At 42.3% G+C, this 22,307-nt stretch overlaps 1 protein-coding gene across 9 annotated transcripts in view; it reads left to right on the forward strand.

Annotated features, from left to right (window-relative positions):
• Window positions 1–22,307, forward strand: part of PFKM (phosphofructokinase, muscle) — a 46,578-nt gene that overhangs the window by 5,676 nt on the left and 18,595 nt on the right. For 5 of the 9 annotated variants that reach the window (XM_050746882.1, XM_050746874.1, XM_050746877.1 and 2 more), the window contains one exon: window positions 17,618–17,710. In XM_050746882.1, the coding sequence (XP_050602839.1) occupies window positions 17,626–17,710 (85 nt within the window). In that variant the 5' untranslated portion in view covers window positions 17,618–17,625. Of the gene's footprint in view, window positions 1–14,084; window positions 14,262–14,299; window positions 14,318–14,764; window positions 14,784–17,429; window positions 17,505–17,617; window positions 17,711–22,307 lie in introns of those variants that run through there. The other 4 variants (XM_050746880.1, XM_050746883.1, XM_050746881.1 and 1 more) reach the window with 4 other exon arrangements.

Consider the following 22,307-nt stretch of genomic DNA (forward strand, 5'->3'; position numbering starts at 1 on the left):
GGGACAACTACCTCCAGGACAAAAGCTCAGGGGTAGCAGGCATCTTTGTGGTACAGACTGATCCAGCAGATCCAGCTGCCCACTAGACATAAAGCCTCTCCTGTATATAAAGACTTCGATGATGGGCAACCTGCCTAGGTAACTAGTGACTCTCAAGACTACTTTTAGTGACCTGAAAATGGGGAAGCATTCCAAAGGAGTGGTGCTTCACCCGTTTGCTTCTTGTGTCACAGCTTCTCCCTGGAAGATAAGACCTTACTATCATATTCTTCACTTCATCTAGGCCATCTATCATCAGCATTGCCCATGCCCCCTGCTGCCCTTCTGATTCTCTGTACCTGGGTATTCTGTACACTCACACCTAGGTGAATTATGCAGACAAGGATGCAGTTACCCCAACGTTGTGAGTGCAACTGAAATGTAGAGATTACAATTGCTGTCCATGATCCAAGTGCCCTTCAAGCAGGTGTATTTGCTTTCTGCATCAGAGGCAAGATTCTCTCTATACATGCTATGTTGTAGCAATCCAAGAAGCTGGACCCTTGCTGAAGGAAAATCAATGGGAGTTCTGCCTCTATCAAGATTGCCTTAATCTCAACATAGTCACCATTCGTCATTGACCTCCTGACCCCAGACTTCCAGAATCAGTTCCACAGAACTTGAGTCTTCTCCTGGAGCTAAAATTTTCAGGGCTCTTACATTGCCAACTGAATTGGGAAAGTCATTGAGTGGGAAATACCACCTTACGAATGCTCTTTCAGTCAAGTATGCAAGGATATCAATAGATCTATGGAACACTTCTTTCATCTTCTATCATTTTGTATATATACACTTGGACCGCCCTTCTCTGGGTGGTTCCATGTTAAACTACCTCTCAGTTATCCAGGGACGTGTTTTTACGGGCCTAGAGGTATATTCCATGGACTATGTACTCGCTAAACAGCTAAGGCTTCCACATTGTGTTTGATTAGGGGTTAGCAGATCTGAAGAGGAAGACTCCCAGGATTGTGTTATACAATAATTATTTGTCTTCTCTGCTCTGATATCCCCAAAAGCTTACTTTTTTAAGGAAAGAAAAAGTTTATCTGGCTCAAGATTGAGGCTACATTCCTCTGCTGAAGTTTGTTTACCTCTGCCATAATCAAATCTTGAAAGTGGTAGCTTTAGTTTATAATGGGAATCATCTTGTCTCCTGTGACCTCTTCCCTGAACTGTCTCTCTCAGTAAGTTGATTGTAGTTGGTGTAAGTGACCCCACAAGAGCCATCCAGATCTTTGAGGCTGACAGATTCATTCTTCAAGTGATGGTGTTCTTGGACCTCCACAGCTTAGAACAATTCTTATCAAACTTTGACTTGTGTCAGACTCACCCTGATAGCTTGTTAAAACACATTGCTGTATACCACCCCCAGAGTTTCTGATTCAGTAGATCCCAAGTAGGGCCCAATAATGTGCATTTCTAACCAGTTCCCAGATGATACTGATTCCACTAGTGTCAACTGAGAACCATTGTCTTAAACCAACTAGGGTACCTGAAGAAACTCAGCCTGTCCCTGCTAGGTGAGGTGGAATAGCCAAACAAGTGCCCTGTGTCAGGAACCTCAGTATTAGTGACTTGTGGAGTCTGCTTTGTCTCCAGGAATCATCCTATCCCAGGAGCTAAAGATGACTCTCCAGACAATGGTTTCATGCCTGTGCCCAGGGTCTCTCATCATGGAGCCACATTCTAGTGGGGAAAAGCAGATAACAAGCAGTATATTCGTCAGGTAATGACTAGATAAGCTCCATGGGTTGTGTAGTGGTGAGAGGGCCAGATATATAATTGTTTCAACCCAGAGAGAGACCCATACCTAATTGCTGCAAGTGTTTCACAACATCAACCTGCCGAATCATTATTGCCCATGTGTAATTCTGATTCCAGTCCAAAGGAATCTTAGTGGTTCTTAACTTTTCCCTGTCTCAGATCTCTGCCTTTGCTATTGTCTCTATTTGAAAGCAGTTCCCCTATATCGTACTTAGCATGGTTTTCTCCCTTGTTTATTTAGACCTCTTTTTAAATATCATCTCCTCAGCGAGGTTTTTCTAGTTCATCCTACTTAAATAGCATGCATGTCACTCTCCTTGTCTGCCCTGCTTTATTTTTCCTCATAGCATTTATCACCACTTGACTAATTTGTTTATTATATGCTTTGCTCACTAGCATGTAAGCTCCATGAAGACAGAGGTATTTGTTTTGTTTCATTTTGTTTTTCCAATTCGGGATCCCCTTGAGCCTAGAACAGTGCCTAACATGTACTAGGTTTACAGTATTTGTTGAATGGATACATGAAACCTGTTATATGCTGTTTGCTTTTCTCTTGGGTTAGAGTCACACCTGCGTGACTGCCATACCTACTTCTCATTCCCAGATGTCCTGGTACACCATCAGTAGCAGCATCTTCTTCATTTTTTCATCACAGTGGTCTTAACATAGATCTGTACTCATTTAATAGCCATGATACTATCCTCATGGTGGTGAATGTATTCATGTATATGGCATACAGCATCCTCTTACTGCCCCCCACCCCGTGTCAGCCTCTGGTAATCATTGTCAAAGAGATCTTCTATCTACATGAACTACTCAACTGCCTGGCAGTAATGTTTGGTTTTATCCTGGTTTGGAAGGCATTGCCCAAAGCTCTGCATGTCTTCATTTACCTATCCATGACATACAGGGTTAATGGTCAGACAGAGGATATGTATTAGGTATTTTAGAATACCACTGCAGCTCTACTCAAGGGTACTACCTAACTAGCTGCTGGAGAATTTTCTTTTTCTTGCTTTCTTTCTTTTTCTTTTCTTTTCTTTTTTTTTTTTTTTTTTGAGAGGGAGTCTTGCTCTGTCACCCAGACTGTAGTGTGCAGTGGCACCGTCTCGGCTCACTGCAACCTCCGCCTCAGGGACTCAAGCAATTCTCCTGCCTCAGCCTCCTGGGTAGCTGGGACTACAGGCACATGCCACTACACCCGGCTAATTTTTTGTATTTTTAGTAGAGACGGGGTTTCACCGTATTAGCCAGGATGGTCTCAATTTCTTGACCTCATGATCCGCCCACCTCGGTCTCCTAAAGTGCTGGGATTACAGGTGTGAGCCACTGCACCCAGCTGAGAATTTTCTTTAAACATCTCATACTTATCTCCCCCAGAATTCCTTCTTTCATAATAATTATAATTTTTGACCCTACTATGTGACTGGACTTCACTAACACGCCAATGGCTGGCTGATACTTGGAGAGCTCTAAGAAGCTTGAGGACCTTCTTAATGTCTTCCTTTGCACTGAGGATCAGCATAAAGCAATTGCTGAAAGGCATATTCTTTATGCTGATCCTCATACGAGATTATCATTTGGCTCTCCTCTGTCCACATCAGCTTTATCTCAAATGCTGAAAATAGGAAAACCACCAGCAGATAATTGAAGGTAGAGGGAATGATGGGCTTTAATCTCATGGTCTTCTGGCTCCAACTGACCTCCCTCTTAAGCATTCAATCCTTTTTTTTTTTCTTTCGCTTCCTCCCAGGTCCAGCTACCCTAAATTCTGAATTGTAGCTACCAGCCTCAGCAGCTGAAGAAAGCTGGGTGTATTCTAGACAAAGTTCTAGATTTCCAGCAGTATCATGGCAAATTCCTATAGTTTAATCATTGGAATAGACATAAGCCCTCTTGAGAGGCCTATCAGAGGGCCCCAGGTTGTTTTCCAGCACAAACCCAGGACATTTCAGCTTTCTGCTCTGGAGGAAGGGTCCAAGGTGTTATTTTCCAGCCCCCTTATACCATAATAGCAATGAAAATAATCTTGGAATGAGTGAAAATCTAGCTACTGGCTTAGTTTGGTTGCCTCAAGAGTTTGTTGGTGCCATCTCTTATTTGACTATGTAACTTGCTTCTTTGCTCTTGTTGTCCATGGTCCTCTAACATTGCTGAGCTGTGCACTTTACTCCCAACACTTTCCGTAGTCACCCTAGCTTGTATGATAATGCTTAGAGCTCTTCCTCAGCCCACTCTTCCTTAGTCACCGCACTGTGTTCATCTGTAGGCTTCATGCACCAACACTCTGTCCTAATGTATGCTTCTCAGCCTCACTCCCACCCCTTGGAATGTCAATTGGACAGATACCATATTTTCTAGAACTGCTTAGATCTCAGACATTTTCTTCCAACATCTATCCATCATAGAATTATGAATCCAATTTTTATTAATAAGGCAAGTCAACAATAGCTAGCTAAAGTGTTGAGTCCAATTTGTTAAAGTTCTTGGGAAGCTATATTTGAAATTTAAAAGTTGTTTGATGGATAGAATATTAGGAAAAAAGGGAAATGCATGGTCTTGGAGTTTAGGATTAAAGGAAAGAAAATCCATTTTTAAGGAACTATTCCTGTTTCATCATATCATTCATCTCTAATGCTGGAAAACATATCCACTGGTATCTTTCCCATAAACAGTACTGAGTAAACACTGACAAATTCCCACTATCCAGGTACCACTTATTTTTACTCCTTCTGCTTTAATATATTCATGTCATTAAAATATGATACATTATTAATGTTAATGGGGTTATTGTTTTTTTTCAATTATATTCCACGTCCAATGACATGTAAACTTCCTACGAACATTTGATAATCCCTCTAGATTATAAACTCCCTGGGAGCTTATTATATAGCTTAGTAGCTGGCACAGTGGCTGGCACATGAGTCCTCAATAAGTATTTGTTAAATGTATGAATGAATTAATAACAAATAGGAGTTTCTCAAGATTCTTGTCAGGAAGAAATTTACAGCCATTTCTTAATATGAAGTGTTTCTTCCATCAGCTACTCTATTTTGTGTTGGTTTTTACTAGTTTAACTCAACAACATCTTCAGTTTGTGGATTGCCTTGAGATGACCATAGGCAAGACGTAAGTGCTTCTGAGAAAATTCTCCTTCACTAGGACCCCAACCCCTAACTTACCTGAATGTTGCCTAGGTGTCCTTTGAGATGATGATTTCTTTCTTTTTTTTTTTTTTTTTTTTTTAATTTTGTGTGTGTGTGGGTCTGTGTATTTTTATTATACTTTAAGTTCTAGGGTACATGTGTACAACGTGCAGGTTTGTTACATATGTATACTTGTGCCATGTTGGTGTGCTGCACCCATCAACTCGTCATTTACATCAGGTATAACTCCCAATGCCATCCCTCCCTCGCCCTCCCTATAATAGGCCCTGGTGTGTGATGTTCCCCTTCCAGAGTCCAAGTGATCTCATTGATCAGTTCCTACCTATGAGTGAGAACATGCGGCATTTGGTTTTCTGTTCTTGCCATAGTTTGCTGAGAATGATGGTTTCCAGTTGCATCCATGTCCCTACAAAGGACACAAACTCATCCTTTTTTATGGCTGCATAGTATCCCATGGTGTATATGTGCTGCATTTTCTTAATCCAGTCTGTCACTGATGGACATTTGGGTTGATTCCAAGTCTTTGCTATTGTGAATAGTGCCGCAATAAACATATGTGTGCATGTGTCATTATAGCAGCATGATTTATAATCCTTTGGGTATATACCCAGTAATGGGATGGCTGGGTCATATGGTATTTCTAGTTCTAGATCCTTGAGGAATCGCCATACTGTTTTCCACAATGGTTGAACCACTTTACAGTCCCACCAACAGTGTAAAAGTGTTCCTATTTCTCCACATCCTCTCCAGCACCTGTTGTTTCCTGACTTTTTAATGATTGCCATTCTAACTGGTGTGAGATGGTATCTCATTGGGGTTTTGATTTGCATTTCTCTGATGGCCAGTGATGACGAGCATTTTTTCATGTATCTGTTGGCTGTATGCATGTCTTCTTTTGAGAACTGTCTGTTCATATCCTTTGCCCACTTTTTGATGGGGTTGGTTGTTTTTTTCTCATAAATTTATTTGAGTTCTTTGTAGGTTCTGGATATTAGCCCTTTGTCAGATGAGTAGATTGCAAAAATTTTCTCCCATTCTGTAGGTTGCCTGTTCACTCTGATGGTAGTTTCTTTTGCTGTGCAGAAGCTCTTTAGTTTCATTAGATCCCATTTGTCAATTTTGGCTTTTGTTGCCATTGCTTTTGGTGTTTTAGACATGAAGTCCTTCCCATGCCTATGTCCTGAATGGTATTACCTAGGTTTTCTTCTAGGGTTTTTATGGTTTTAGGTCTAACATTTAAGTCTCTAATCCATCTTGAATTAATTTTCATATAAGGAGTAAGGAAAGGATCCAGTTTCAGCTTTCTACTTATGGCTAGCCAATTTTCCCAGCACCATTTATTAAATAGGGAATCCTTTCCCCATTTCTTGTTTTTGTCAGGTTTGTCAAAGATCAGATGGCTGTAGATGTATGGTATTATTTCTGAGGGATCTGTTCTGTTTCATTGGTCTATATCTCTGTCTTGGTACCAGTACCATGCTGTTTTGGTTACCGTAGCCTTGTAGTATAGTTTGAAGTCAGGTAGCGTGATGCCTCCAGCTTTGTTCTTTTGACTTAGGATTGTCTTGGCAATGTGGGCTCTTTTTTAGTTCCATATGAACTTTAAAGCAGTTTTTTCCAATTCTGTGAAGAAAGTCATTGGTAGCTTGATGGGAATGGCATTGAATCTATAAATTACCTTGGGCAGTATGGCCATTTTCACGATATTGATTCTCCCTATCCATGAGCATGGTATGTTCTTCCATTTGTTTGTGTCCTCTTTTTCTTAATTTGTGCTCATTTAGTTTCTCAGGAACTCCTGGGGATGATTGAGCCTTTGACAAAGATTTTCTGCTTGGCAAGACTTTAGTCAGATTCCTGAACTTTCTCCTAGACCTATCCATGCACTTTCTTGTAAAATCCAGTTTTAGCAAAGAACCCTGCTAAGTCAGTTTATCAAGAACCCCCCCCCCCAAACTCAATATATGGTCATCCTCAATATCTGATCAAGTTTCTCTCCCTCCACCACCCGCCAGGGGATGCCTTATTACCCTGGTCTGTCTTCGGCAAGAATCCTGTTAGCTTGGTTTAGCCAGAATCCTCCTTTCCCCTGATGTTTCCTCTTAGTAATTTCTGACCCTGACCCTGCCATAAATTCCCACTTGCCCATGCTGTAATTGGAGTTGAACCCAATCTGTCTTCTCCACTGCAAAATCCCATTGGTGTGGTCCCTATACCTATCACGATGGTCCTGAATAAAGTCTTTCTTACAGTGATTTTTTTTTTTTTTTTTTGGCGGGGGGAGTGGGGATGGTGTCTCACTCTGTCACCCAGGCTGGAGTGCAATGGCACTGCAGTCTCCTCCTCCTGTGTTCAAGCGATTCTCCTACCTCAGCCTCCCAAGTAGCTGGTACTACAGGCACGCATCACCATGCCTGACTCATTTTTGTATTTTTAGTAGATGCGGGATTTCACCATGTTGGCCAGGCTGGTCTGAAACTGCTGACCTCAGGTGATCTGCCCACCTTGGCCTCCCAAAGTGCTGGGATTACAGGTGTGAGCCACTGCACCCAGCCCCTTACAGTGATTTAGCAAGTATCATCGAATAATTTTTTTAAACACCCTGAACAGAAAAAGGGATCTAAAAGATTAAATGTCGGCCGGGCGCGGTGGCTCAAGCCTGTAATCCCAGCACTTTGGGAGGCCGAGATGGGCGGATCACGAGGTCAGGAGATCGAGACCATCCTGGCGAACACCGTGAAACCCCTTCTCTACTAAAAAATACAAAAAACTAGCTGGGCAAGGTGACAGGCGCCTGTAGTCCCAGCTACTCGGGAGGCTGAGGCAGGAGAATGGCATAAACCCGGCAGGCGGAGCTTGCAGTGAGCCGAGATCCAGCCACTGCACCACTCCAGCCTACGCGACAGAGCGAGACTCCGTCTCAAAAAAAAAAAAAAAAGATTAAATGTCTCGGGATAAGGCTGTGAGTAAATGAGTGACATTTCCTTGCCTTCACCTAATTAAGATAGACTTATTAGTGCAATAATTCATTAAGAATACTTTTTTCTTTTTTTGAGACAGGGCCTTGCTTTGTTACCCAGGCTGGAGTACAGTGTGGTCCGATCACAGCTCACTGCAGCCTTGACCTCCTGGGCTCCAGTGGTCCTCCCACTACAGGTGCGCGCCACCATGTCCAGCCAAATTATTTATTCATTTATTTTTGTAGAGACAGAGTCTCACTATGTTGCCCCATAAACCAACATAGACTGTGTTGGTCTCAAACTCCTGGGCTCAAGCAACCTCCCACCTTCATCTACCAAAGTGCTGGGATTACAGGCTTGAACCATGGTGCCCAGCCCATTAAAAGCACTTTTTTTTTTTTTTTTTTTTTTGAGAGGGAGTCTGGCTCTGTCGCCCAGGCTGGAGTGCAGTGGCCGGATCTCAGCTCACTGCAAGCTCCGCCTCCCGGGTTCACGCCATTCTCCTGCCTCAGCCTCCTGAGTAGCTGGGACTACAGGCGCCCGCCACCTCGCCCGGCTAGTTTTTTTTTGTATTTTTTAGTAGAGATGGGGTTTCACCGTGTTAGCCAGGATGGTCTTGATCTCCTGACCTCGTGATCCGCCCGTCTCGGCCTCCCAAAGTGCTGGGATTACAGGCTTGAGCCACCGCGCCCGGCCTAAAAGCACTTTTAATGGTGACATAGGAGTTGGTAGTGGGTAAAGAGAGAAAGGAATGCATTGCCTCTCAAATTTCAGCCTGTGGTAAAAGTTTATCCATTGAACATTGACAAGTGTCAGACTTTTAGTCTCTTTTTCCTATGAGTTAATCTTTCCTAGATCTGGATGAGGCAGATAATGGGGCCTAAGAGAAAGCCTGTTTGCATCCACTATTTACTGCATTCATGTAGATTTTGTCTACAAATGCAAATCTCCCCACAAAGGACAGCTTTACAGAACCCTTCCTGTGTCCGCAGCCTCTGAATAGCTATCTTAAAATATGCCAAAGTGTATTTTACAATAGCATCTTTTAGTTTCCTACAGGAACTTTTCAGGCTTTTTCTTTCTAAATGTTTTTTAATGTCTTCATTGAGATATAATCCAATATCATAAAACTCACCTATTTATGCAATTCTGGCTGGGCACAGTGGCTCTTTCTGGTAATCCCAGCACTTTGAGAGGCCAAGGCAGGCAGATCACTTGAGGTCAAGAGTTCTAGTCCAGCCTGGCCAATATGGTGAAACCCCGTCTCTACTAAAAATATAAAAAGTAGCCGGGCATGGTGATGCACGCCTGTAATCCCAGCTACTTGGGAGGCTGAAGCAGGAGAATCGTTTAAACCCAGGAGGCAGCGGTTGCAGTGAGCCAAGATTGCACCATTGCACTCCAGCCGGGGTGACTGAGCTAGACTCTATCTCAAAAATAAATAAATAAATAAATAAATAAATAAATAAAGTGTACAATTCAATGGTTTTCACTATATTCATACAGTTTGCAACCACTGTAAGTTTAGCACATTTTCATCAACCCCAGAAGAAACCCTGTACCCATTAGCAGTCATTCCCCAATTTCCCTCAGTCCCAGGCAACTGCTATCTACTTTCTCTTTCTGCAGAGTTGCCTATTCTGGACATTTTGTATAAATGGAACCATATGATATGTGGTCTTTTGTGAATGGCTTATTCTACGTAGCATAATGTTTTTATGTTTTATAAACCAAAAATAAAAGTCTAAGCTCCCTGACCATCTGAATAGACCCCTCCTCTCAGCCAAAGGCATTTCAAAGTTAACCTAAAAAACTAGTTCAGGTCATCAGGGGAAGGGGGAGCTGGACATGCCTCCTCCTTTCCTCCTTTTGGAATTATTGATAGAACAGACCCTTCAAGTCTGATAAGAAACATTTACAATTGGTCGGGCGTGGTGGCTCATGCCTGTAATCCCAGCACTTTGGGAGGCCAAGGCAGGCAGATCACCTGAGGTCAGGAGTTTGAAACCAGCCTGACCAACATGGAGAAACCCCATCTCTACTAAAAATACAAAATTTGCCAGGCATGGTGGTGCGTGCCTGTAATCTCACCTATTCGGGAGGCTCAGTCAGGAGAATCACTTGAACCCAGGAGGCGGAGGTTGTGGTGAGCAGAGATGGTGCCATTGCACTCCAGCCTGGACAACAAGAGCAAAACTCCTTCTCAAAAAAACAACAACAAAAAAAAGAAAAATTTACAATCTATTCTATCTGAAGTCTGATACATGGAGGCTTCGTCTGCATGGTAAAATTTTGGTTTCTACAACCCCTTATCTTAACCCAGACATTCCTTTCTATTGATAATAACTCTTTAAACAAATTGCCAATCAGAAAATCTACCTAGGACCTGGAAACCCCTGCTTCCAGTTGTCCCACCTTTCCAGACCAAACCAATGTACATTTTACATGTATTTTTGCATGCTGAGAGAATTAAGGAAAACAAATACATCTTACATGTATTAATGAATGACTTGTATCTCCCTAAAATGTATAAAATGAAGTTGTGGCCTGACCATCTTGGGCACATGTTCTCAGGATATCCTGAGGGCTGTATCACAGGCCATTGGTCACTCATATTTGGCTCAGAATAAATATCTTCAAATATTTTACAAATTTTGACACTTTTTGTCATATGGATATGACACATTTTATCCATTCTTCAGTTGGTGGACTTTGGGTTCTTTCCACATTTTGCCAGCATTATGAATAATTTTGCTATGAACATTGGTATACAAGATTTTGTGTGAACACGTTTTCATTTTTCCTATGTATATACCTAGGAGTGGAATTGGTAGTTAATGCGACAACTCTATGTTTAACATTTTGAGGAACTACCAAATGTCCACTGCAGCTGCACCACTTTACATTCCTACCAGCAATGCAGAAGGGTTCCAATGTATTCACATCCACTCTAACACTTTCCTTTCTTTTTCCTTTCCTTTCCCTCCCTCCCTCCCTTCCTTCCTTCCTCTCTCTCTCTCCCTTACTCTCTCCTTTCTTCATTTCTTTGTGTCCCTCCCTCTCTTCCTCCCTCCTTCCTTCCTTCCTTCCTGCCTTCCTTCCTTCCCTCCTTCCCTTTCTCTCTCTCTCTCCACCCCTCCCTCCCTCCTTCCTTCTATCTTCCTTCCTTTCTTTTTTCTTTTTTGATAATAGCCACCCTAATGGGTATGAAGTAGTATTCTCACTTCAGTGAAGTAGTTCTGATTTGCATTGCCCTAATCGCTATTGATGTTGAGCATCTTTTCTTGTACTTATTAGCCATTATACATCATCTTTAGAGAACTGTCTATTCAAGCCTTTGCTCATTTTTTTATTTTTTATTTTCGAAACAGGGTCTCACTCTGTTGCCCAGGGTGGAGTGTGGTGGTGCAATCTTGGCTCACTGCAAGCTCTGCCTCCCAGGCTCAAGTCACTCTCATGCCTCAGCCTCCCAAGTAGCTGGCACTATAGGCATGCGCCACCACACCTGGCTAACTTTTTGTATTTTTGTAGAGATAGGTTTTCACCATGTTGCCCAGTCTGGTCTTAAATTCCTGAGCTCAAACAATCCACTTGCCTTGGCCTCCCAAAGTGCTGGGATTACAGGGGTGAGCCACTGCACCCGACCAGTTTTCCCTATTAACATCTTGCATTAGTGTGATACAGTTATGATAATTGATAACCCAATATTTATACATTATTATTAGCTAAGTTCCATAGTTTACATTAGGGTTTACTCTCTGGGTTGTGTAGTTCTATGAATTTGACAAATGCATAATGTCAGGACAAATGTATGTCATGTGTCTGTTATAGCATCATACCGAATCATTTTAGTGCCCCTAAAATCCCCTGTGCTCCACCTATTAATCTCTCCTCCTCTATCCCAAGCCCCAGGTAACAACTGATATTTTTATTGTCTCCATAGTTTTACCTTTTCAAAACTGTCATACAGTTGGAATCATACAGTATGCAGCCTTTTCACACTGGCCTGTTTCACTGTGTCTTTTCATGGCTTGATAGATCATTTCTTTTTATTGTTGAAAAATATTGTATTGTATAGCTGTATCACAGTTTGTTTATTCACTTTTTGAGGGACATCTTGGTTGCTTCCAGCTTTTGGCAATTATGAATAAAGCTTTTATAAACATTCATGTGCAGGTTTTTTGTGTGGACATAATTTTCAGCTCATTCAGGTAAATACTTAGGAGTGCTATTGCTGGATCATGTGGTAAGACAATATTTAGCTTTGTAAAAAACTGTCAAACTGTATTCTACAGTGACTATACCATTGCGCATTCCCACCAATAATTAATGAGAGTTCTGGTGGCTCCACATTCTCATTAGCATTTGGATTTTTGAATTTTAATCATTTAACCATTCTAATAGGTGTGTAGTTGTGTCTCATTGTTTTAATTTGCAGTTCCCTAATGACATATGATGTTGATATCTTTTCATGGTTATTTGCCACCTGTATATATCTTCTTTGGTCAACTCTTTTGCCTATTTTTAAATTGAGTTGTTTTCTTTTTATTGTCAGTGAAAAGAGTCAAACTGTAAAACATTTGAAGAGATTTATTCTGAGCCAAATATGAGCGACCAACAGCTCCCCCATGACACAGCCCTCAGGAGATCTTGAGAACATGTGTTCAAGGTGGTCGGGCCACAAGTTGGTTTTATAAATTTTAGGGAGATATAAGATATCAATGAATATATGTAAGATGTACATTCGTTCAGTCCGGAAAGGCGTGATAACTGGAAGTGGGAAGTGGGGAGCGGGGCTTCCAGGTCATAGGTAGATTCAAAGATTTCCTGATTGGAAATTGGTGAAAAGAGTTCAGTTACTGTCCAAAGACTTAGAATCAATAGAAAGCAATGTCTGGGTTAAGATAAGGGGGTGTGAAGACCAAGGTTTTATCAGGTAGACAGAGCCTCCAGGTAGTAGGTTTCAGAGAATAGATTGTAAATGGTTTTTATCAGACTTAAAGAGTGTGTTCTATCAGTAATTCCAAAAGGGAGGAGCATATAATGAAGCATGTCTGGCTCCCCCTTTCCATCAAGGTCTGAACTAGTTTTTCAGATTAATTTTGGAATACCCTTGACTGAGAGGAGGAGTCTATTCAGATGGTTGAGGGGCTTAGAATTTTATTTTTGGTTTACATTCTTAATGAGTTGCAAATGAGTTCTTTCTTTATTCTGGATGCCAGCCCCTTATCAGAGATATGATTTGCAAATATTTTCTCCCATTCTGTGGGTTGTCTTTCCACTTTCTTGATGGTATAATTTGGAGCACAAATGCTTTTATTTTGTGTAGTCAAATGGGGTTTTATCTCCTAGTCACTTGCATTTGTATTGTGTGTGCCAGAATGTGCAGGGGTAGAGATAAAAGTAAGCAAGAGGAAGAGGGCAGTGGTAAAAGCAAGAGGAGACCTGACTGTGGAGACAATGAAGCAAACGCATAGGTGGAGCAAGGGTAGGTGAGACTTGAGTAATGGATGCACCTCTTGCTCTGGGAGCATCTGACCCTTTTTCCAGGGTGGATCCTGTTTGCTGTGAAGCCTAATTTAAATGCTTGCTTCACTGCCAGAATCCCGCCCCCATCCCTCCCTACAGCAGGCTTGAGAAGTGGCTGTCACAGCCACGCCCTTCCCTCTTGACACCTCCATTCCAAGTAGCTAGCTTTTCTGTACTTTCTCTGAGAAAGGTAATGTAAATGTAAAAGAAGTTTTTGAGGCTATTCTATAGAAGATGTCATAATTCAATGTTCCTCAAAGACAGGGACTATATTTATTTATTTTTTAAAAATATCTCAGCACCTAATGCAAAATCTAGCACACAGACTCCCAATAAATGTTTGCTTAAAGACGGATGGGGGCCACAGGAGCAGGTTTTATTATCAGTTGCTGAACATGTTGGACTGCAAGGTGTCTCAGGGAGTCTGGACTAGGAAAAAGTTATGTGTTGAAAACAAGAGAAGCAACGAAATAATTTCCTATTCCCATTAAATAAAGATGCTGATGGCTCTCTAGATAGATATGAGGACCCCAGGGCTGTGGGGAGTGAAGAAACTAAGCCGCTGCCATATCTGAGCCGAATTCTTAAGGGGAGGAGGAAGAGGAGGAGAAAGGCAAGCAGGAGGAGGCGGAGCCTTCTTGTCAGCATCTGTTAGTGGAGGTTGGGAAGCCTCTCCTCCTTTCCCCCTCCTCCTTCCCCCTCCCTCCACCTGGCTCCTCCCCGTGTTCGTCCAGCACACCTCCCCCCTTTCCCAAGGACAATCTGCAAGAAAGCAGCGGCGGAGGAGAGCTAAGACTAAAAGGCAAGAGGGGCCGTTGAGTGAAGAGCAAGGGGGAGAGCTGGGAGTGAGGCGGGAAGGTATGGGCCGGGAGTAGGCGGTAGGGAGAACTGAAAGGAGCAGAAAGGAAAAGAAGAGGAGATACGGCATCCTAAGCCGAGCCGAGAGGGGGATGGGCAGGGCAGTCGTGAAGAATCCTAGCCCCTTGGCCAGCCCCCTCCGCTCTCAGGCTCAGCTGCATTCCCCGGGATTCAGGGATGGGTGGGTGGGGCTCGGACGGGTTGCCCTTGGCTGCCTGACCCTACCCTGGCACTCACCCAATTCAAATCTGTGCGCCTGTGATGCTGCTTGTCTGTTTCTCCCTGCCGCGTGCTTATATACACACGTGATTTCAGAGATATGTTTTAATATCTGTTTCTCTCTACGTGCGTGTCATTGTGGGTCTGTAAGGGATGCTTATACATGAGTCTGCATGAATTTCTGTGTCCTGTGTCTCTGTAACTGCCTTAGAGATTTCAGTAGAAGAATATGAGCTGGTTTTTACAGGTCAGCACTCTTAAACTCCTCTTGTTATGGCGAATTTTCTCCCTCACTGACGCTGCCAGGGGTAGAAGAGCTCTGTGTGGGATTCTACCCCCGTCATGAGCTCCAAGAGTGAATGAGAAAAAAAACGGGAGGAAAGGGATCAGCATACCCAGATGTCTTGTTCTTTTCTTTCCATCTTTTTTCCTTCCTGTTTGCCCTAGTCACTTAATCTTTCTTTTTTGAAAACAGCAGAAATTTGAACATGAACATTCCAGTTAAATAAGAGTGTCTCTAGTCACGCGTGTCTGTATGTTCCTTTCACTGTTTGCCACTATATGATTTCTGAAGTCCAAGTTAGGAGTGTGTTTTAAAGTAGAATATGGAGGTATATCTGTATCCAAGCCTATTTTACGTTTTTCATACATTTGTATTTCATGTAGTTCATCAGTTCATTGTTTTCAACAAGTATTTATTGGGGTCCTGTAATGTGCATAGACTTTGCGAGTCTTTAGTGGGCTGTGGGAGAGTTTTTAAAAATGATCATGATCCCTGCCCTGGAGGAGTTCTCAGTCTACTTAGGGAAAATGACCTTAATAGCCATCCAGTCCAGTGGTTGGCAGACTTCATCTGTAAAAGGCCAGATAGTAAATATTTTAGACTGCCGGCTCATGAGTCTCTGTCACAATATCCATCCTACTGTTGTAGCACAAAAACATCCATGACAGTACGTGAATGAATGAAGGTGGTACACACACTGGAATTTGAACTTAACATTTTTCACATGTCATGAAGTACTTTTTGCAACCACTAAAAAATATAAAAACCTTTCACAGCTTACTGCCATACAAAAACATGAGAAGGGCTGGATGTGGCCTACAGACTGTTGTACGCTGACCCTGATCTAGTCCAACCCTCTTTTCAGTGCATAAGAAACAATTAAAATGCCACATAAAGCAGGCGTAGCGTGGTGGTTCATGCCTGTTATCCCAGCACTTTGGGAGGCGAGGTGGGCGGATCACCTGAAGTCAGGAGTTCCAGACCAGCTTGGCCAACATGGTGAAAACCGTCTCAATAAAAAATACAAAAATTAGCCAGGTGTGGTGGTGTATGCCTGTGATCCCAGCTACTCGGGAAGCTAAGGTAGGAGAATCACTTGAACCTGGGAGGCGGTGATCCAGTTTAGACAACATGTGATTAGAGGAAGTCCAAAAGAAGGCTTCCTTGACCTGTGGTAATCAGTGAAGGTTTAATAAGGGTACAACTATCACTGGCCTTAAATGATGGAATGGGGTATGAATCTGTGGAAAGGGCCAGGGGAGCCACCAGGACAAGGGATGCAGTATGCCCAGGCACAAAAGTGGGAACAGCAAAGTAATGTTCAGGTGACAATGGAGCAGAGGATCTGTAGGACCAAAAGTTGAAGCTACATGCAAGGGCTAGATTGTAGAAGCTTCGAATGCCAACCCAACAAGTTGAGAACTTATCTGTCAGTACTGATTATATGTAGTATGTTCATTAATCTCTGTCTCTTAACACAATGCATGTTTGTGAATGTATGTCTTCGTATATGTCTCATTGCATTCTTTTATTATTTGTGTGGATTTGTGTGTTTATGTGACCTATGTTTCTATAGGCAGCTACCTTGAGTTCTCCAAATGCAGGGTAGAAGCAAGCACAAGCTGCCCTTAAAACTTGGGTTCCTGTGAATGAATACACATCTCTACTGAAGCCTAGGGACCTATGACCTTCCTATAAAGGTTTATTTTGTGTGTCTAGTAGAGTGAAGAAAGGAACACAAGCACAGTGAGACTAGCTATTGTAGTAAGCAATTCAGGTGGAAAATGGCAATGAGGATAGAAAGGAGGGGATGTATAAAGGAAGATAATAAGAAGGGAGAATAATAGGATTTAGTTACTGTTTTGAATCTGAGAGGAAGGGAGGAGATAAATTAAAAATAACAGGTTTTAGCCTGGAAAACTGGGAGAGTGATAATTCCACTGGCATTTTATGGATACAAAAGTATGTCCTCTTATGTGTTCCTTTGAGAGAGGTGATCCCTAAAGAACAAAATATGAGGGTGTTCCCATGTCATATGTACACATCTGTGTATATATGGCAGTGACTTTGTATTAATCTTCTCATTTCATAGCAGGTAGTAATGTGAGGGGCAAGACCCAAAGACCAAGGATCAAGAGATGCTCAGGAGGCTGACAGCCTGAGAGGGAAGAGCCATAGAAAGTCCCTGACCACTCTTGAGACTGACACCATTAATTTGCCTAACTCTGATGTGCCTTTATAACCTCAGACTACAGTTTCAACTCCATATCACCTAACCCCATTCCAATAGCACAATTCCATAACACCCAACCCTAATCTTAATTATAATCCAACGTACCCTTGCTCTCCTACTTCTACTTTGCTGATTGTCATCAGTGCCCTAAACCTCATCTGATTCCAGCTCTCTGCAATAACCTATGCCTTCATTGAAACGGGAGGTATCCTTGAGGCTAACTCAACTTTTCTCCTCCCTTTCTCATTTCTATTCAGTCAACTTCTCTTTTCCCTGACCTTAGTTTATTCCCCACATAGGTTCTAATTGGGGTGGGAGGGATCAGAGAGGGATTAGTTAGAACCTTAGTAGTCTTGGGCTTGATTACATGACATTTCAGCTTGTCAGTCTACAAGGGTGTGGCTCTCCTCTGGAAGAAGCCCAAAGCTCTCAGGCTGCAAAGCCCAGACTTGGTATAGTGGGAGAGCCTGACTGAGGTGGCTCTAGCCAGTCTAACTGCCGTTTCTTGAGCTAGTGGCATCTTGATTCCTGCTGTGTCTTAACTGGCCATTGTCTTAAATTCTAGAGTGGATCATGACCCATGAAGAGCACCATGCAGCCAAAACCCTGGGGATTGGCAAAGCCATCGCCGTCTTAACCTCTGGCGGAGATGCCCAAGGTAAGGAGGAGGGGACGAAAAACACGACTGTTGGGGCTTTTGGAATTTACTGACTCCGTTGGCATTTACAATAGAATTATTCTTCTGTAGGTTCACTGGAATTTTGGGCTTTCCTAAAAATTTCTGTGAGGCCTAAGTCCTCGAGTGCATTTGAATTTTATTTGCCTTGCTTTTATTTACCCACATCTTCATAAAACTTCTTTCAAAGTTTCTTTGAAGACTGGGGACTCTTTTGGTCCTTGGAAACCTGAAAGAGTGGTGTTTTCTCAAGCAGCATTGGAAAGAAACTAAAGAGAGAAAGTTATTGAGAAGGCAGTAAGTGGATTAACTCGTGTGTTTGGTCATGGGGGGGATGGGAGGAGACCCAGAATTAGTATTTGGTGGGTCCCAACGAGGTCTTCAGGTATTAACTCTGATGTCTGGAGAGTTCTTGTACTGACCAGGGTCAGTCAGGCACTCGGTTTTCTCTGGCCTTTCCTCCTCTTCCATTTCATTACCCCTTGAAAAAATAGGAACAGCAGCAGTTAATCAATACAGATCCGCTATGAGGTGGAGGGGCAGAAAATGAGCCAGCAAAAACCTTTTTCTAGATTGAATTTAAGAAACCTGGGAGTCATGAAAATTAGGTGTATAGGAAACACGGAGTGCGAGAGAGAGAATATGTGATTTTGTTTTAAAAAAACTTATTTGATCTTCTGATATATTCTGATACATTGAAAAGAGGAAGAATTTCTTTGAAAGGATACAGGACATGGAGACAATTATGGAAAAAAGAGAGAAAGAAAGCAATTTCAGCTAGGCTCCCCTCCTCAGCACCACTGTCCCTAGGCTCTTTTAGACTTTGTGCTAAGGACCACTTTGTATAGAGCCCTGTCTTGTATATTGTGAAGAAGTTGAATTCCTTTAGGAATTTATAGTTTAATGAGGAAACTAGAATTCTTACATAAGGCACATAAATGAAAACAAGCAAGTGTGCATTAACCAAGTGGAATCTACTTATATAATGAAATGATAGCCCCTGATTGAATTAATCAGGGAAAACTTCACGGAGAAGGTAGATTGCAAGACACTGAACTCTTTATTTAAGTAAGATGCTTAGAACAGTAGCAGGCACATCATAAATACTCAATACATGTATCATTAATTAATTAAAAATGAATTGGTATCTGCTGTGTCAATCAGGATGATGGTCACTAGGGATACATCAGTGAAAAAGTCTGACACAATCTTTGTTCTCATGATACTTATTAGTATATTAGTAAAGCTAGACTTTTTAAACTAATATTTGTTATAATTGTGATATAGGTTATGAATCAGAAAGTGCTAGAATGAAGAAACTGAGGAAGGAGAGTATGGAGGTCTGAGTTTAGGAATAGTGACCAGATTAGGAATGCAGAGTCCTAGTTGAGTTTGCAGAAACCACAGACCTGGCTTTTCTTGCATCTCTCTTCTCTGCTGGCAGAGTACCATGCCAATACTGAATTCTTTAACATGCACTTGAGCATTGATCCTGAAACCTTGGTAGAATGGTCTGTGGACCCAGATTGTCAGATCAGGGGAAGAGAGAAGAAAGCCTGCTAAACAATCCAAGTGAGATACACAGAGTTATAAAATGAGGAAGATATTTTTAGAGAGGGAAAGAGGGGAAAAAAAGGTCAGCCTAGGATTTAACTTGGGTCTAAGAGCAGCAGAGCCCTTCCACCTTCTGATCCTGAGCCGTGAGGCCCTCTGAATCTAGTGATGGCCATAACTCACTGCTATAAGAGAAAGACCCTCTTTTATGGAGGCAGGGACTATAGATAAGCTAATTTCTGAAGGACCCAGCTGATAGGCATAGTGTATCCAGGGAAATATCCCACCTGCAAATCCCCATAACATCACAGCAGCATATCACTAGGGATTGAGAGTGATAGAAACTAAAATTCTATGGAGGCAAGGAGGCAAAACAGAAAACTCAAAATAGAGCTGAAAGGTCCCAGCTGAAGGAGAAGCTCAAATTCAGAAGTCGCCTGCCCAGAGCTGAGTTTGATGGACTCTAGTTCTCCCAGGGAGAAAACATAGAAATGTTTTTTTGTTTTTTTTCCCCTGAGGGTTTGTGGGCCACATGGAAAAGTGAGATTGAGCTGTCTAAAATCCATAGAGGTCACAGCTTTGTCATTCCCCGAACTCAGCGAAGCTAATCATCTCTTGAGGTAGAAAAATGGCCAGGAATCGGATATCCTGAGCTCAAAAACGAAGAACTCTGGGATGCTGGGCTGATGCCGTACCAAATCCTAATTCCCTTTCCAGCCTAGGAATGGCTTCAGCCACCAAAACTATGCTACCTTTAGTAGCCATAAACATTGTCATAAACATTGGCATATTCTAACCCTGGAAAGGACCTCAGTCAGTCATCTGCTCTGGCCCTCTGTCTCCAAATAGCCAGCCATTACAAATGTATGTTTATCCTTTTTTTTTTTTTTTTTTTAAGAGATGGGACGGGATCAGCTGGGTGCGGTGGCTTACGCCTGTAATCCCAGGACTTTGGGATGCCGAGGCAGGCAGATCACCTGAGGTCGGGAGTTCGAGACCAGCCTGACCAACATGGAGAAACCCTGTCTCTACTAAAAATACAAAATTAGCTGGGCGTGGTGGCACATGCCTGTAATCCCAGCCACTTGGGAGACTGAGGCAGGAGAATCGCTTGAACCCGGGAGGCAGAGGTTGCGGTGAGTCAAGGTCACACCATTACACTCCAGCCTGGGCAACAAGAGTGAAACTCTGTCTCAAAAAAAAAAAAAAAAAAGAGAAATGGGAAGGGATCTTTTTATGTTTCCCAGGCTGGACTTGAACTCCTGGCTCAAGCAATCCTCTTGCCTCAGCCTCTCAAGTAGCTGAGACCACAGACCATGTGCCACCGCACCTGGCCTTTTCTATTTTTAAAGGTTCGCGCGAACAGAGATTCCTTTACCTCTCTGGCTTGCTATTCTAGGGTTTATAATTTTTACTTATGATATCCATTAGAAAGTGCAATTCATCTCTAACAAATGTTTATTCCTCATATATTTTTAAAAATCTTATGAAAGTTAAGACAGAAAGAAATTATTTAGTGTCAGCTTTCAAAAAAGTCATGCTCAAGTCATTTATTAGATTTTTTTCTGTCTATTCTCATAGAGACCCATCACCCACAGTTCTTCTTTCTAAAACCTCTTCCCAATATGCCGTAATTGGAGACTCCAAACTACGTGCTTATGATGTTCTCCAGAGCCCCTCCTGACTATACCCAGAATACCTATTGGATGGTGCCTGTAATCTTATCCTTCGTCTTGCTTCTAATAAGTCAGACAGCTGCCATAGAGGTTTATTTAGGGCAACATGGAACAGCCAAGGAGACTCTGGCCAGGACTGGCTTGGGGCCAGACTAGGCTGGTCAGATTGGCTGGGAGAGCTCAAAGAATTACTGGGGCTCCTTAGTATAAACTATTTGTGTACCCCAAAGTTTGTGATTTTTAGGGAACTAGGGGTTTGAGGCGCAGGTACCAGGTGCACAAAGAACATCCTAAAATTTGGTTTCTAGGAAGACACTCAGATGTTCAGTTTGGAGACAGGATGAATGACCTCTGGAAGTTGGTGGGGTTGAGGTAAGAAGAAGGCAGAGGGAGAAGATAATTTCCTTATTGTGAGATTTTTCTTATGCCCAACTGATTTGGATAGTCCCTGTCCACCGTCTGTTGTTTGCTTTTGTACTGAAAACCTTTGAGTCATTTGTCTCTCTTAACTCTGGGTATACCAACAGGATTGCATTAAGTTAGAGTTTTTGCAGGAACATTTACTCAGCTTGGGAGCAAGAAACAATGTTCTAACCTATACATTTCAGAACAGTTTTTCCCTTATTTCCTAAAATTACAAGTTCATACTCCAGAACTCCAGGTATCCAGAAGAGAATCCCATAGGCCTTGTGACAGGCTGGAAAACAAACTTTAGTTTCGTATCTATTCTGATCTTATTGAGCTGACTTTATTCGTCTTTCCTAAAGCATTGATGACTTTGTGTTGACTTTTGACCTTGTTCCTTTCACACACATAGGCTGTTTCTCAAGCTACTGAAAAGCCCCTCTCTTCACAGATTTTTTGGTTTTGATGCCTTCCACTTAAGGGTGTGAACTTAGGCTTCTAGACTTCATGGGGCTTTGCCTTAGTGATGTCATAAGTGAGCTTTGACATCAGTGCTCACCAATGACTTCTTGTTGACAAGTCCAACCTTTCAGGCCTTACCTTAGACTAGTTATCAGAAGCATTTGGCACTGTTCCCACTTCTTGAAACTGTCCCCTTTTGACTTCTGAGACATCGCTAAGTCCTGGTTCTTTTGTATTTCCTGCTGCCCCTTATTAGTTTTCATCATGGAACCTCCCTTCCCCTTCCTGTTCCTTCAATGTTGGTTTTCCTCAGGGTTCCATTCCTTGCCTTTTTCTCTTACAATTCCACATATTCTCTTGAGATAGTCTCTTCTGTGTTCACATGGATGCTCCGTAAGGACTTCAAACTCAACATATCCAAATATGAATGTATCACCCCCACCCCAACCTGCCCAAACCAAAACCTGCCTCTGCTGAGTTAA

Source organism: Macaca thibetana, chromosome 11 (genome assembly GCF_024542745.1).
Source record: "Macaca thibetana thibetana isolate TM-01 chromosome 11, ASM2454274v1, whole genome shotgun sequence".
Lineage (NCBI taxonomy): Eukaryota > Metazoa > Chordata > Mammalia > Primates > Cercopithecidae > Macaca > Macaca thibetana.